Source organism: Panthera uncia, chromosome A2 (assembly GCF_023721935.1).
Source record: "Panthera uncia isolate 11264 chromosome A2, Puncia_PCG_1.0, whole genome shotgun sequence".
NCBI lineage: Eukaryota > Metazoa > Chordata > Mammalia > Carnivora > Felidae > Panthera > Panthera uncia.
The window spans coordinates 106,886,980-106,904,394 of record NC_064816.1 but is presented as its reverse complement, the minus strand read 5'-3'; the positions used below and the strand labels follow the sequence as shown (position 1 = coordinate 106,904,394).

Here is a 17,415-nt window from a genome sequence, read left to right as displayed (position 1 = left end):
ATATATATATATATATATAATTATGAGGGTTGAAACTACAGGATACCATTTAGATTAAACTATTAGGTAGATATTGTAGGTTCTGTTTACAGAGAATGTGAACGGGGCATTGGTATTTTACAGTACGTTCATTGAATCAGTATAAAGACTACACTGATGCGGAAGGAGGTTATTGTAATAGCAAAAGAATGAATTTGTGTTACTATTAATTAAGATATTGACCAGGGAAAGCAGAGCCAAAGAGAAAGTACAGAGATATGATGGCTTGGAAATCAGAAACAGGAGTATTGCAATTGCTTATTAGAAATAAAGGAGAGGAAATAAAGGTGATTTCATAATAATCTTTCCAGTGTCTAAAGGGTGGTTCCATGGATAAAATGGAAAAGCCGGATAAAACAGTGTATTTTAAAGAGAGTGAATTTAATAACTGAGATGAGAGTGGAGAAATAAGCGAATTTTCCTTACAACTGATAAGTATTAATAAAGCATTTGATAGACTTCAAGTTACCTTTAAGGTAAAGAACAAGGAGGTCTTTAAACCCTTAAATCATTCAGATATGCATATCCCTTCTAACACTAACAATTTACATGTGTGTGTTAAACTGAGTAACAGCAACAGAAAGATAATGGCATGAGCAAATATTGGTTTGTTCAAGTTTGATAGCCCACCTATTTCTAAAATGATGTAGTGAAGTCTGTTTACATAATATAAAATGAAAGATGATCTAAAGCAGGATTCTATAACAGAAAATATAATGTGAGCCAAAAATGTAAGCCACATATATAATCTTAACTTTTCTAACAGCCACATTAAGAAAGATTAATTTTAATAATGTTACATAATCTATTTAAAATATTATTTTAATATGTAACCAAATACATCTTTATCACTTAGGAATATATTTTTCCTACTATGTCTCTGAAATCTAGTGTGCATTTCACACTTACAGCATATCTCAGTCATACCAGTCACATGTTAAATTCTTGATTGATACAAGTGGCTACCAGTTTGGACAGTACAAATATAGGGGTCATTGCAGAAATTCTGTCAACAGAGACACAAAGATGAAAGCAAAGAGGAAAACACGGGTTCAACATAAAATTTAAGGGCAAACAAGACATGAGTAAAAATGAGTAACCAGGATAGAATTTTGTCTTATAAATGAGGAAAAATAACTCTGATTTAGTTTTTTTTTTAAATTTTTTTAATGTTTATTTATTCTTGAGACAGAGACAGAGCGTGAACAGGGGAGGGGCAGAGAGAGAGGGAGACATAGAATCTGAAACAGGCTCCAGGCTCTGAGCTGTCAGCACAGAGTCTGATGCGGGGCTTGAACCCACGAACTGTGAGATCATGACCTGAGCTGAAGTCGGACGCCCAACCAACTGAGCCACCCAGGTGCCCCTCAGATTTAGTTTTTAAACATCACCAGCAAAAGGCATTTCTTAAAGGAAAAATAAACTTAATGTTTTGTTCAGTTTATATTAGGTACAATAAACAGCAAGATTGTAGCATTTATATGGTTATTGGGAAGAAAAAGGAAAGGAAGAGCCTCAAAAGCCAGGAAGCAACAAGAGATAATAACAGGAAGGGGAGAAATGCAAGACCAATATCAGCTAGAAATTAAAAAAAAAAATGGAGATGCTGCATGAGAAAATGGAGACCAACAATCATTAAGTTCTTATCTCTTTAAAAATAACTCAAATGGAAGAACATTTTTTTAAAAAAGTGTATATAACTCAAAAATGGATCAAAGACCTAAAAGTGCTAAAATTAAAAACTCTTAGGGGCACCTGGGTGGCTCACTTTGTTGAGCGTCTGACTTCGGCTCAGGTCATGATCTTGCGGTTCATGAGTTCAAGCCCCCCATCAGGCTCTGTGCTGACATCTCAGAGCCGGGAGCTGCTTTGGGTTCTGCATCTCCCTCTCTCTCTCTCTCCCTCCCCTGCTCATGCTCATGCTCATGCTCTGTCTCTCTCTCCCAAAAATAAAAAAAAAAAATAAATAAAAACATTAAAAAAATAAAATAAAATAAAAAAACTCTTAGAAGGAAACAGGGGTATACATCTTTGTGACATTGGATCAGGCAATGGTTTCTTAAATATGGCACCAAAAGCACAAGCAACAAAAGAAAAAAATAGATAAACTAGACTGCAGCAAAAATAAAAATGTTTGTGTACCAATAGAAACATCAAGGAAAGAAGACCCACAGAATGGGAGAAAAAAATTGCAACTCATATATTTGATAATTTGCAATTCACATTTTGGATATCCAGCAAATATATTTAAAAACACTTAAAACTCAACAACAAAAAGACTAAGAAGCCAATCAAAAACTGGGCAGAGGACTTGAATAGGTATTACCCCCAAAAGATACAAATGGTCACTAAGGAAATTTAAAGATGCTCATCACCATTAGCAATTAGCAAAATAGGAATCAAAGCAGCAATGAGTTGATATTTCACATGCACCAGGGTGACTGCAATTTAAAAAAAAAAAAACAAAATAACAAGTGTTGGAAGGACGTGGAAACATTGCAATCCCTCTTATACTGCTAGTGGAAAACAATCTGGCAGTTCTTCACAAGTAAACAGAAGTACCATAGAGCCCAGCAATTTCACTCCTAGGTATATACTATGCATATACTCAAGAGAATAATGTATGTTAACATAAAAGCTTGAACATGAACATTTATAGCAGCATTACTCATAGGAGCCAAAGAATGAAAACTATGTGTCCTTCAACTAATGACTGCATAAACAAAATGTAGTATATTCACACAATGGAGTATTATTCAGTCATAAAAAGGAATGCAGTACTGATACGCGAACCTTGAAAACATGCAGAGTGAAAGAAGCCAGACACACAAAAGGCCACATAATATATGATTCATTTATATGAAGTGTCCACAACAGGCAAATCCATAGAGACCTAAAGTAGATGTAAGTGGTTGCCAGGGGCTGGAGGGAGGGAGCAAGGGGGGAGTGACTGATTAACTGGTAGAGGATTGCTTTCAGTTGATGAAAATATTCTGGAATTAGGTAGTAGTGACAGCAGCACAGCATCATGAATATACCAAAACCCACCGAATTGTATACTTTAAAATGGACAAAATGATAAATTGTATGTGATATGAAATTTATCTCAACAAAAACACAAAAACAAAAAACTATGTTGCAACAAATAGCTCACAACTTGTGAAGAAAAATAATTTGCCAAGTATTGGTGAGTAATACTCTATAAACAGGCTAAGCAATTATTTAAATTAGAAGAGAAAAATAAACCAAAAGGACAAATACTATCAAAGAAGTAACAGCAGTAAATATTGTGAGAATAATCTGTAGTCGAGTTAAAATGCAAATGAAACAGAACAATACACAAAAAATAGAATATAGTCTATTTTGGAAACTATGAATGAAGAGTTCAAGGATCTTAGGTAAAAGCTATTGAAAATCAGGCCTTAATTCAGGAAGTGGTTTAGGGCCCTTGGGCACCTCCAGAACATTATATCTGAATCAGACTCTCCCGAAGGGCTTAAAAAATTACATGCCTGGGCTCCATGTTGGGACAACAGAATCAGAACCTCTAGGAGGTGCAGTCAGAATCTGAATTGCCAGCAACTTCCCTCAGGAGGATTTTTATGCATCTTTCAACAGAAAAATCACCTAGAAAGACAAGAACTCAAGACAAATGTCTCTGTTCTTCCTCTCCCCAACATTTTATACAGACTATTTTAGCTCAAAATAATTATCAAGAGCAGAAGTCAAAAAAAGGTTTTAAAAGGCAGCGTTCTAGGTGCTTAGAAATTGGGATCTTTGCCTTGGTTGGGAAATAAAGATAAGAAGTGGCAAAGGAGAGCTTGACCTAGTTGAAATCTTTTCTCCTCTTCCCCCAAAATTAATCTCAAGGGCAGGTATTCTGTTTTCCCTCATCCTAACACTGGCTTGGGTCAGAAAAAAAGAAACTCACAAATTTTCATGACTCAAAATGGTTGAATATCATGTGTCCAAGAATTAAGTCTCTCATCTGTGCATTAGACAAAAAAAAAAAAAGTCCTGATCTCCTACTTTACAACAAGGAAACAATGATTAAGAGAAAATTGATTCAAAACAGTTCGGAAATGTTGATGGGGGGCTGGAAGAAAGGAGAGAGAGAGAAAAGAGAGAAGAAGAGAGAAGAGGGAAGAGAGAAGAGGGAAGAGGGAAAAGAGGAGAGAGAGAGAGAGAGAGAGAGAGAGAGAGAGAGAGAGAGAGAACTGGTGAATTAATAAACCTGTATAGGTGAAAAGAAATGTTGCATTAAATGCAGTGCGGTAGTAAAAGGAGAGAACAAGAACTCCAGTGCCAGAGTGCCTGGGTTCAAATTAGAGCTAGACTGTCACTGATTGGGTGACTTTGGCCTTATTTAACTTCCTTGTGCCTCAGTGCCCTCATCTCTACAATGAGAAATAATATCTACCTCATAAGGTTGTTGTGAGAACTAAACAAGTTACTAGACATATGTTTGCAATAGTTAAAAGTGAAAGTCTTTTTTTAAATCAAGATGACCCCAAAAGGTTGCATGGTCTAAACCTTCCACTTTATAAGCCTTAAAGAAGGTATTATGAAATTAGAATAGAGAACTTTTTAAATCTAAATAGATAAGTTCTGAAAAGTCACATTCCCAGTATCTTGTTTTATTTGCCAGAATTCTTTGATTGCCCTCCCATCCTTTCCTTTTAAAACCCCAATGGAGGAATTATCAAGAACAAAGGGAATGGTAATCTACATCTAGAATTCCTTCTCTTGCATATCCAAGTTCTTGATTGTAATTGGTAATTACCTTGATTATTTATCATTATTAACTCACAATTGTATACCCACAATTCCGTTTCCATTATCGAAATAATCACAAAGAAATGCCAAATTAAAAAAAAATAATCTTATCTACCTATATATCCGTTGAGTACTATGTTTCAAAAAAAATGTTGAGTGTCTGAATTCCTTTTTAATATCCTTTAGAGAAAAAAGTATAAAACTAAGTACAAATTTCTTAAAGATAATCTTTTTCAGATTAATTAAAAGTAGCAGTCTCCATTTCAGCAGCCACCTTTACCAATGAGAAGGTGGATTTTTACTGCCAGAAGAGGAAATCTAATGTTTAGTAACTGCAATTCCTGGCAAAAAGTATTTTTCTTAAAGAAAAAGTTTTTAACATGAGATTGGTACTTTTTATTGAACTTCCACTTTACAGTTTGAAAATCAGAAATGCAGTATGAAACCATTATCTAATTGGTTCCTCCAACTCCTTTTTGAGGATCTCTGGCATCAGGTTCTTCTTGTAATTTTATAAAAAGCCTAACGGCAGGGCGCCTGGGTGGCTCAGTCAGTTAAACGTCCGACTTCGGCTCAGGTCATGGTCTCGTGGTTTGTGAGTTTGAGCCCCACGTTGGGCTCTGTGCTGACAGCTCAGAGCCTGAAGCCTGCTTTAGATTTTGTGTCTCCCTCTCTCTCTCTGCCCCTCCCCTGCTCATGCTCTGTCTCTGTCTCAAAAATAAATAAAACATTAAAAAAAAAGTCCAAAGACAATTTTTAGAAAATTATAACTAATGGTATTCCAACAATTTTGATCAAATTATCAGATTTATGGCATTATGGAATAATAACCCATTTTGTAACAGTGATATTTAGTTCCAGAATTCTTAATAATCTAATGCAATATTGTTGTGAGTTGGAGTAATTTTAATTTGTAAGACATTGAAGTTTAGATTAAGGGAATCAAAGAATATAAAACAACTATTTTTAACCCGCTGAGACAAAAACAAGGTAACACATTATGAAGTTATGAAGTACTGACTGATTTAAATTTTGCTAGCAACTGACCAGAAGAGGAGCACAGTCTGTCAAGGGGCATGGATGTCTATGGTTCAGTTTCCTTTACTTGAGCCAGGCTCCTTGTTCTTTACTCTAGCATTAGAATCATTGTTTCCATCTAAGGGGAAGTCATTTAATTGTTTTTTTCTCTTTAAATTTATGGACTGTTACTTTATACTTGTAGGTCAGGCTGTCACTGTAATAGATAAAATTATTATGATACATGGAACATTATTTATTTTATTATTTACTGAGTGCTTGTTACACTGAAGGAATTATGTTAACCTTTTTAAAAATAATTTTTTAAGTTGAGCAAAGTTAGGAATTAACATTTATCAATATAAAGTTTTATATTTGGAAGGTGACATCAAAGATGATGACATATCATGAAAAAAGAGGCCACACTGGGGAAATGAAGAGGCAACAAATTTTACCTGTGTTTGCTATCTGATAATGGCTGACATAAGTAGGTTAAAATCATTGTTGGATTTATTATTTTTAATGGCATGAGAAATAATTGCTCAAAATATCTTCATTTTCTTGTTTCGACAACAAATGGCAAATATATTTTGGTATACGAGACCTAGTGCATGAGCTTCAAATTCGATTAAATAGATCAAGTTTACACAAAGCCAAATGTATGAAAGGGGATCTTTTAAAAAAAACTTTATTTGAGAAAGGAAGAGACTTATAACAGAAGGCAAGAAGGAAACATACAAACAATATATTTACAACACAAAACAAGAGATCACCTTCAAGGGTGTAAATTATAATAAATACAGTAGATTTTAAAAGAGACATTTATCAATTAATTCTAAGATGAATTAAGTCCAGCTTTCTTTTTCACTGGTTCCAGGTAGTTTCTTGATTAAATTCAAAGACTATCAAATTCAAACAATTAATGTCCACCAACTGTACTGATGAAGCTAGCTCTCTCAAATGACATTATAAAAAATAGGTTTTTTTTTTTTGTTTGTGATTACATATCTTTGAAGTGATATTATACAAAAGTCTGCTCAGCCACATGTTCCTCCCCAAATAAAATGTATTTTAAAAGATGCACTATCCCTTTTTTATGAGATTGAAAGAAGACTTTAAAGAAAATGAATATTTATGAGATGGAAAAAATATACAATTTTATCTTAGGAATGCCATATTTTTAATGCAAAACAACTGACAAAAAGTCATTTTAATCTTAAGGAATATACTAACCAAAATATGTTGGTAATAGGAAAAGTTGCCTATTATAGCTATTTGTCAAATTATCAGAAGGACTTTCGTTATATGGAAAAGTTTTAAACTTTCTAACTACTAGTTATATTAATTTAATTTGAATGGAGACTTTTTTAAAAAGGATAATGTATCTTTAGCAGTGACCTTTTTTTAAGAAATATTTTTAAATGTCACAGCAAAATGTAAACAACACGTGCCAATAACATACAGTTGTTACAATGTCTACATTTGGCAAAATTGTTCTATCTCCTTTGAAACAGGATACTACACCTTAAAATACCTTGGATTTAGAAATATAAATATTTTAATAGAAAAAAACCTCACAAAGATTCTAGGTCAATTTGGATTATCCATATTAAAGGGGTCTTAATACAGAGAATCTTTAACTAGCTTAACAAAAGTAAACCTATAAAACAAGGTAAACATATCAAAAGGGAGTATGAAGGAAATGTTCCAGTGAAAAGCTTCCTTAACAATTTCCCTACTTGTGGTGTTATTTTCTTAGACAATAAATCAATTCATAGAGTGCCCTTTAAAAACAGAAAGAGTAAAACACTATCCTCCGTTTTTCCCCCCCCTACATTCCTCATTACATGAATCACTTGGACTTCCTGTTTCCACAAGGCATTTCCTGTTCAGCCGCATAGAATCAGTTTTCTGTAGAACAGCAGGAACCTGACAAAGAACTGACTTAAATAAACAGAGTCTTCTGTTGCCTTCAAAGTTGTTTGTATTTCATAGCATCAAAGGACACAGTCCTTCTGAAGGTGCATTATATACAAGTAGATTCTGTTGTTAAACCTAACTTTCCTAAATTTTTATTTGCCAAAATGGTATGGTATATGCCGGGTCATTATGGAATCATGCCTAAGAGATCCTAGTGATATGATTATGAAATATGATACACCTTCTTCTTTTAAACATAATTGTGACTTCATATCAGATAATCATCATACCATTACTATGTTTTCTACAATTGTAGATACAATATAGTATCTGATTGGACCATAATGCTGCACATTACTCCTTGCCGATACTTGCATCGGCTTCATTTGATCTTTTTTGATAGACAATGTCATCAAATAACACAAGATAAAAGTAAAATGAGCAGTGCTAGGTGAGACATAATGTAATATTTAAAATAGTGCTGTACTTTGCAATCTATATATTTAAAACCACCTCTATTCCTAATATTTTCAATTGCAATCTATACAATAACCTAAGGACTATTGGCATGGTAACCAGAACATTTAACTTAACAAAAAAGAGAGAGGACGGAAGGGGCAGACTACCTTTAACAGTGTTCAAGACTGTAGTATGATACATTATGTACAACAATGTGAAAACTGAATTCTATATACCAAAAAAAAAAAAAAAAAATCAAGAACTAATAGAATGTTTCATTGATCAGACTGGGTGACTTGATCCAGCAGTCACTGATCTCAACAGATAAACTAAAATCAACAGTGAGTTCATTTTCCTTAGAAGTAATTGGTGTGGCGGGCTTTGGGATGAATTTAAAGCCTATTAATTATGTGTATACTTATGTAGTATAATTTTAGTGTAACAAGTATTTCCTTACCAGTGGAGTTTCAATGAAACCTTGATATCTATATAGAAACCAGTATATAGAGAAATCTCTATATAGATATATATGTATTAAGTAGAATCCTTAAACACTAAAATCAAATCATTCAGAAATATAAACAGGATAGGAAATAATATCCATTTACCAAAACCTGCAATGCATTTCATATTCAGATAATGACTTTAATTACAAATCCTGGAGCTAAATCTTTGCCTATTACCTGTTGCATAAAAGCAGCCTGCTCCCCAGATTCCATTTCCTGGATCTGAGCATCTTCATCACTGTCCACTGGTTCCTCCTTGACCTTCACAGCCCCAACTTGTCCCAGTGTGTCATCCACACAAGCACTGCTGTCGCTCCTAGTGCTGTTGCCACTAGAGGGCGCTCTGTCTTCCTGCATCGCCTGGTCCCCCTGAAGCTCTTCCTCCGCTTCCTCGAGGTGACTGCCTGGTTGCTTCAGTTGTTCAATAGATTTCGAAAGCAGCTAGAAGAGAGTGTTCAGGGGTTCAAAATTCAATAGTCCTTGGTGGTAACAGAGAAGCAAAATACACTTTGATTTCTAATGACTCTACTTCAGTACATTCTGTTTCCTAATTTCTGAACATCAATTTCACAACGAATTTGTATGCAACTTCCTCAATAATACTGAATCTGAAGCAGTCCCATCATTTCTATATTGTATTGGTGTAGCAGGCAGAGAATAAGGTGTTTAGGTGCTTTTAAGAATCGGATTACTCTTTAACACACTTAGAAAATGGTGGGAAAAAGGTAGATAAGCTTCCTCTGGGAGAACCAGGAAACTTTTATAAGTACAGTTTGTACTGTGACAATTTAATCCAAATAGACCTGAGAATATTTTTCTGCAAAGAGAAAATGTAATGGAAATAATGGAACGGTAATGGAAAACTTCCACAGTCTCATTTTTATGACAAATGTCAACCACTATAAAGTACAAACACAAATGAGAAGTCCTTGTCTATCTAATTTTCCCATACCTAACTGGTCAAATGATAAACACCCTCTTATATATACCAGGAAAACATGGAAATATTGATTTTGAAATCCTAAACTTTAAAAAGGTGTGGGATTAAAAAGTTATAGTAAAAATGTTTTATGAACATAACTAAATAAGAGGGAAGAAGAAATTATTTGTAATTGAAAATTATTACTTAGGTCTTTTCTTGACTTTATAAATTAAATTGTATTTAATCTTCAGAAGTATATGAATTAATTGATCAATGATTTTAAAAAATGACAACATACCTAATGTAAACAATAGCAAAATATCATAGTATAAAAGCTCAATAAATGGGGTAAAATACTCAAGATGATTTCATCTTAAAATCGATAAGGTCCCCACTGACTGATCATCTGCAGATCCTAACTGTGTTTTCAAGAGTGATTACAGTTTTCTGTTACATCAGTGCCCATGTAAACAACATGCCAAATATTGCTAATGAGCAGCACACTTAGAATATAACCACTAAAATCATGAATACTGATTTTTCTATGTCCAGTTTCAGCTTACCTCATACATATCTATGTTTCTTTTTTTAAAAGTTTATTTGTATTTATTTTGAGAGAGAGAGTTCATACAAGTGGGGGAGGGGCAGAGAGAGGGAGAGAGAGAGAATCCCAAGCATGCTCCATACTGCCAGTACAGAGCCCAACGTGGGGCTCAAACTCACAAACCGTGAGAACCTGAGCCAAAATCAAGAGTTGGACACTTAACCAAATGAGCCACCCAGGTGCCCCTAACTATGTTTCTAAGACTAAATACATGCTTAGAGTTAGAATACCTAGTACTCCAACTCTGAACGGTGTCTTACCCACTTTAGGCTTACAGACTTTCCTCCAGGCCACACAACCTCAGATGGCTATGCACACAGTGATGAAATCCTTAAATTTCACTGTAGGTAAAACTACTGGGAGTTTTCATTCATTTGTTCAACAAATATTGATTGAGCACCAACTATGTTCAAGATACCATGCCCTCATGGAGCTTATAGTTTAGTGTGTTAGAAAGGCACCAAATAGATAAATAAGTTTATTCTTATTTTCAAGTATGGTAAATGAAAATGAAAAGCACAGGGCGTTCTAAGAGTACACCCTAGTTGGCATAGGAGCACAACTGTGGATGGCTATGGGAGGTTTCACTTAGAGGGTGCTATGTTTAGGCTGAGACATGAAAGAGGAAGGATAGAAAAGGAGTTGTCAGTTATGTGTATGAGGGTTTGAAATAAGGGTAGAGAGCATTTCTGGCCCAAGGCACAGTATGTGTGCTGGAAAAAGGAGTTTAGTGGCATTAAAGCAAATGAAAGCCTGGTGGGGTTTGAGCACAAGAAGATGGGGAGAATGCTGGAAGATTTTGTTGGAGAGAGTTACAGCTTATACTATATTTGGTTGGGTTGAGAACAAGATTCTAGAGACATAAAGAACAATTTAGGATAAGCCACAAATAAGATGTAAACATCACCAATCTTAAGTTAGACACAATCAAGCTACGAGAATATCTACCAATCAGAATGTATGTCAAAATGAAGAAGGCAAATTAAATATTAGTTTCCTTTGTGCCTACAATCTAATTTCTATTGTTCCTGGGCTGTCAGCATAAGAACAATCATCCCATCATGCTTTAAATGTCTCTAAGTACTTTATAGGAAATTATTTGCAGGACTTTTGTACCAATGCTAATCAGCTCTTCATATCATAAATACATAAGACCTTGCATACTGCTGAGATTTTGGAGAAAAGGGACAATGTAATATTTCTAAACTTTGACTATACAACTCTAGGATCCCATTTAATTGGCTGTTAGAAAAAGAACATATAATGCCATAGAAAATAAGCAGGGTTTTCATTAAAAAGTCCCAGTTTGGGCTGGGACACCAGGGGTAAGGACTTTGGGTGACAAGCATCCATCCATTCTTCAGAGAGAGACAGAGAGAGAGAGCTACAGCTCATCATTCAGTCTTGCAAAGCTTACCTCCATCACTCATCTCAGATGAGATATACAAGAGCAGGGTATAGAGGCTGTTGTGGGGAGAAGATTTTATCTAAAGAAAGGTATTAGTCAGGTGAAGGAGGCTGCAAGAGCCCCTCAGAGGGACTATCTGCAGGCAGACTGCTATAGTTCCATCTTCTGGATGGATGCTTGGTGAGCTGCAGGACTTCTCCCTCTCATTACCAAAGCTTAGCTGGAGAAACCCATGGGAGCTAGCTCGTCAGAGCTGGTGGGCCAAGGACATGTATGAAAGAAGCAGACACCTCTGGGAGGGGGTTCAAAAGTTCCTGCGCATAAGAACCTCTGTGAGGAAGAAAGAGTAAAAAATATGGGATGTGTGGCCATGAGACAGAAACTGAGGGGCCATTCATGAAAGGTCCACCAGCAAGCACAGGACCACTGTCCAGGAAATGCCACGTCCAAAGTCCCTGCTTACTGAGTAGTGGCTGCGACTTCTACAGCTTCTGGATGTTTGATGATGGGGCATATTTAATAACCAAGATGAAGCTATAAATACCACCTGTTAAGTAAAAGGGTGACCCTATTGCTGTTCGTCTTCTTTCCAGTCCCAGTCCCAACATGGCCACTCAGTACCTTGAACTCCTAACCTCTAATGGTCTTTTTCCTCTGTTCTACTTTAGCTCTCAAAGCTGTGATTATACCCTTGCCTTGGTCTATTTTTTTAATGTTTATTTATTTATTTTGAGACAGAGAGAGAGAGAGAGAGAGAGAGCGAGTGCAGGGGAGAGGCAGAAAGAGAGAGAGGGAGAGAGAGAATCCCAAGCAAGCTCTTTGCTGTCAGTGAGGAGGTAAGGCAGGGCTCGATCAGACAAACCGTGAAATCATGACCTGAGGCAAAATCAAAAGTTGAATGTTTAACTGACTGAGTCACCCTGGTGTTTATTGGTAGCTGTGCACTTTCCTAAATCTCAGTTTCGAACATCATTCCCTTCTGGATCATTCTCAGAATATTCTGACCCTAACCTCTCCTCAGCTCTGGAGGGTGCTCTAAGCAATTGAGCCTACCACATTCTTGCTTGCCCACCCTCTCTTATCCCCCGCCCCTTCCCTCCTTGCTGGACTAAGCTCCATTCTCCATCAATAAAAATGACTCCCTTATACTGTCTTCAACTCTCTTGCCCTTTTCAACATGGGTTTTACTGGAAAAGTAAGACTTCTAACCTTGATTAATACTGAATCTCTGCCAAACCCAAGCAGCTGAATAAGCTAGGAAACAAACAAACAAATTACAACCATGTTGAATGTTTCTCTTCAAATTCATGAGCAAAACCAACAAAAGGGTCCTCTGTGCTGCCTGACAGTCCTACTACATTTCTTTAGTTAATTCATTCCCACTCTTTCCTTGACAATTTCAAACTACTGCCTCTCCCCTCCAACCTCTAATATTCAGACCTTTTATTCACTGCCTGCTTTGCTTCTTATTTCACTGAGGAAACAGAAGCCTCCAAAGGGAAACTCAACATCCGGCTACCATCACATTTAGCAAGCTCTCCTATTCACCCTTCCTGCTCCTGTTCTTTGGAAAGCAATGTCTTTGCTGTTATTCTCAGTTAATCCCTTGGCTTATGACCTGGATCCTATCTACTCCTGCAATTATCCATTCTGTCCTCCAACACACATTTCCCCTCTCTGCTGGAATATTCTTATTTGCACATTTTCAAAATGATAATCCATCTTAAATAAAACCTCCCTTGCTCCCCTCAACCAACCCCATTATTTAACTCCCTTCACAACAAAACTCCTTATCTCTTTTCACCGTCTTCATTTCTATTTTCCCATTCTCTTTAGAATTCATGCCAACAAGGCTTTCAACCACACTACATGACCAAAATCTCTCTTGTTAAAGTAAATAGTGACTGCATTAATTCTGAATCCAGTGGCATTTTAAATAGGGTATTAATGTGTCAGTAAGGTAACGCATTTCAAAAAGGGCACCAGGACACAATCATAGCATCTTTGAAAGTAAGAGACTCATATTACTACTGTTAGTTCAGCCAAAGACGAGACAAACTGTGTGTTAATTTCCCAGAATATAGTTTTCCATAGATAGCAAGATTGTCAAAGAAAACCTCTAATACTGACCAAATGCTGAGTGTTCACAGAACATGCCATATGTATGTTTTAACAAAAAACCTGAAATCTGACCTGTTAATGTATTTTTGAGGTCATGGACATACCATCATTTAGTCCACAGATCACACTGGGTCAGTATTTACAACCTCACTGACAAAGATATGTATGTAACAATTCTCAGTGTGCAATAAAGAAACAATGCCATTTGTTCTAGTGAGTTCCTTTGGCTTCATCTATAGTTGTGATGTACTAAAGGAAACCTGAGGGAGAAAAATGCCAGAATGAATAATGCTATGATGATGGGGCAAAAAGGCCAAATAGCAAAATGATCTTCCAAGGGCAGAATTCCTTGATGGTTTGTAAAAGAAATGTTTCTTGACATAAAACAGTAACTTATGAGTGGAGATCATATACATATAAAATGTAGTCATTGGTAATAATGCTCTTCAAACCTTTATTTTATAAAGAAGGAATTTCATGTCCGGAGAACCTGAGCCATCTCCAAAAAAAAAAAAAAAAAATAGAAACCTAGAATTTTCGATACACTTCCAATCTGCTTTCTCCTCTGAAACAGCTACATTCTGGTAACAACTGAATTAATATAAACAATTCCATTGTCTTCCTGAGCTCCAAACTTCATATTCAGCTGCTTCAACATCTTTCCTTAGATCTAGAATATCAAACAGGTATCATAAACTTTAAATAGCTCAAAGAAAACCTTTATTCTCCTCCCACTCAAAATGTTTTGCTCACTTAATTGTCTCATCTGAGTGAACAGCAATACTCAATTGCATGAGTCAAAAATCTAGGATTTATTCTCGTCTCTCTCACTCATCATTTTTTAAAAATAAATACCTGAAAGTGTAACTGATGCTTAGTAACAGTGCTTTGACACTTTTCTTCCCAGGTTATGAAGCAAATGCCAAGGTCTACATGAACAATAACTGCCATTTTTTCACCATCTCTGAAACAGAATGTGCTCTTTGCGAAGTTTCACGAAGTACAAGAGTGATAAATGGGATCTCCTGGAACCAGCTTTGCAAAATACAAATGCATAGAAGGAGTTAACCTAACTTCTTCTTCCAGGTATTTGACTAAAGCTGTTTTTGTTTAAGCAGTCAAATTTGCCAGAGTGGAAAAATTAGCAATTAACATCAACAAGAAAAATCTACAAACCAAAGTCACAGAAAACTTGCTTGCCAGGTTTAACTTATTATAGATTTTTAAAATAAAAAATTACTTGACATTGTTTGTAAGTTTCTGACTATGTATGAAGACATTCAGTACTCAGATTATGTTGTGTTGTATGTGTTTTTGAACTTCAAATGTGACCATTACAACGATGGTAGGGGCTAACCCTTTTCTAATTTGTACTGTCGCTGAGTGGCCCCAGATGCAGGGAGGAACTGTCTGCTCACTCTCAGTGGGGTAGCAGAGTCTCTCTTTGGTTGAACATCTGGAGGTGATCCCCCAGCAAAGTTGAGCTGTTGCCTTGCTGGCTACAAAACACAAGACAAAACATCTGTGTGACAGATAAATGCACAGACCTGTGCGAATCTCGGCTGAGGGCCCATCTGTAAAACACACTGTGTGTCATTCGTCTGACACCAGGTGAGGTACTTTGGTGGGGAACCCAGCAGAGAGGAAGATGATGGCTGTGCTTCTCCTTCTCCTTTTATCTGTGTTCTTCCTCATCTGTCAGTGTTTCCCTGTATTCTCTATGCTATTGCACAGCCATCGTACCGAACACTAAGAATGTTGCAGGCAATCTATGACCATTCTGGGTTTGTAACACACACTCATACATACTCATGCCGATATTCCAAGGACCAGGTATGATAATTTATCTAAATTTCTAACACCTTAAGTTTGCAATTCCATTCTTATCAATCCCTGCTAGGATCATAATTACAGCAAGTCTCTAAACTTCAATGTTCTATATTCCATGTTAAATATCATCTAGTCTATTGGCAAATGATGTAAAATTAATGAAATAATATTTAAAGGCTGTGCTGCTAACCTTTACACATGAGCACATTCAGCTCATCTCTGTGTAAGTTACACTGAGACAAGCCTAAAAGTCAACATAAGTGCTGTCAAATAAAGTATCTTTCAATTCCATATTTAAAATTTTTCCCACAGAGATCTTTTATGTCCCCACAAATATCTTCAGTTTTGGGATGGCAACTAAGAACAAGAGTGTAAAAGGAGTAAATCTGTTTCTGATGGACATCTGGTTTTCTGAAATTGTCAACAACCCATTAAGCACAAGTGTTTGAATGTGATTATTAAACTACGCAAAATGACCTTCAACCCAACTCATCACTTTCTTATTCTGCCTCAGATTGTAAGACAGATTTTACTTGGGGAATGGCAATGACACAAGTTTTTGTTTTTGTTTTTGTTCTTGTTTTTTCTTTTAAATAAATGCAAAACTCTTCTTTTGGAACACGAAACCTTTCCCTTAAGCTCCAAGGAAACTAGATTGTAAAACAATGATAAAATTCTGTCTCAAATCACAAATAGATTAGGTATGTACCAACTGTTCTCAAAAACAGCATGCAGCATTTGGAGGGTTTTCAAATCAAGAGGTCTACTTAGAGAAGAACTCTACCTCAAGCCAAAATACTCCATGTCATTTCACTTCTGTGCATTTTAGGGAAATAACCAGAGGAACCAAACCTAAGTGACAAGAGAGAAATATTTTCTAAATATTGGTTCATTATTCACATAAATTAAGTCTAAACTGAAAAATATTCCTTCTTCCCAATATTGAAGAGATATAAAACTAATCCAGGGATTAAGTGAATACTTAATAAACACGTGTTTATCTTTATAACTTCAAATGGTTGTCTAAATCAATGCATGCAATTAAAATACCCCTTTTCTGGCTTCAAAACATCCTAATATTTCAATAACTTAAGTAAGTGTTAACCCTCGGAACTGGAAAGGATACTGAAAATTTCTTCCTTCCAGTGAGTTTGAGAAAGTTACCCACCCACTCTTTATTCATTTGACAATTTTTGTTGAACACTTACTATATGCCACATCCTGAGAAGAGCAGTCAGGCGAGCTCTCAGAAAAGGAAAGAGAAAGTAAGCAATTGAAGACTGGAATTTAATGTGGTAAGGAATGATGGGGGAAGGGGTGAGCGTCTGTGTCTCATTTGTATGGGCAGGAAAGGCCCTCAGAAGATGTGAGGTTTAAGCTAAGAGGGGCTCCAACACCACGGTCAAGTCATGAGAAGATCTGGAAGTTGAACCTACCATACAGTACAGTGGATAACACAACTGCTGGAGATGGAACGGCATTCCCAACAGACTGAAAAGGAGGCCAACATGGCTGAGGCTCAGCAAGTAAGGGAAGGGAGTAGGAGATGAGGTCAGTGACAGGGGCAAGAGCCAGATCACAACAGCCTTGCAGGCCACAAAAAGATGTTTGGATTTTATCTTATGAACAGTAAGGAGCAACTGGGCAATTTTAAGCAAGCCCTTAACATGATTTGATTTGCATTTGTAAATGATCACTCTGGTTACTATAGAATATTGGATGTAGGCAGGCAAAAGTAGAAACAGAAAGATCTAACTTTTAGAACACAAAAAGTTTAGCAAGAGAGTGTTACAAGACAACTAGAACACAAATG

At 36.1% G+C, this 17,415-nt stretch overlaps 1 protein-coding gene across 4 annotated transcripts in view; it reads right to left on the bottom strand.

Annotated features, from left to right (window-relative positions):
* Positions 1–17,415, bottom strand: part of HDAC9 (histone deacetylase 9) — a 903,132-nt gene that overhangs the window by 329,019 nt on the left and 556,698 nt on the right. For 3 of the 4 annotated variants that reach the window (XM_049642881.1, XM_049642880.1, XM_049642882.1), the window contains one exon: positions 5,724–9,158. In XM_049642881.1, the coding sequence (XP_049498838.1) occupies positions 8,844–9,158 (315 nt within the window). In that variant the 3' untranslated portion in view covers positions 5,724–8,843. Of the gene's footprint in view, positions 1–3,941; positions 3,945–5,723; positions 9,159–17,415 lie in introns of those variants that run through there. The other variant, XM_049642883.1, reaches the window with a different exon arrangement.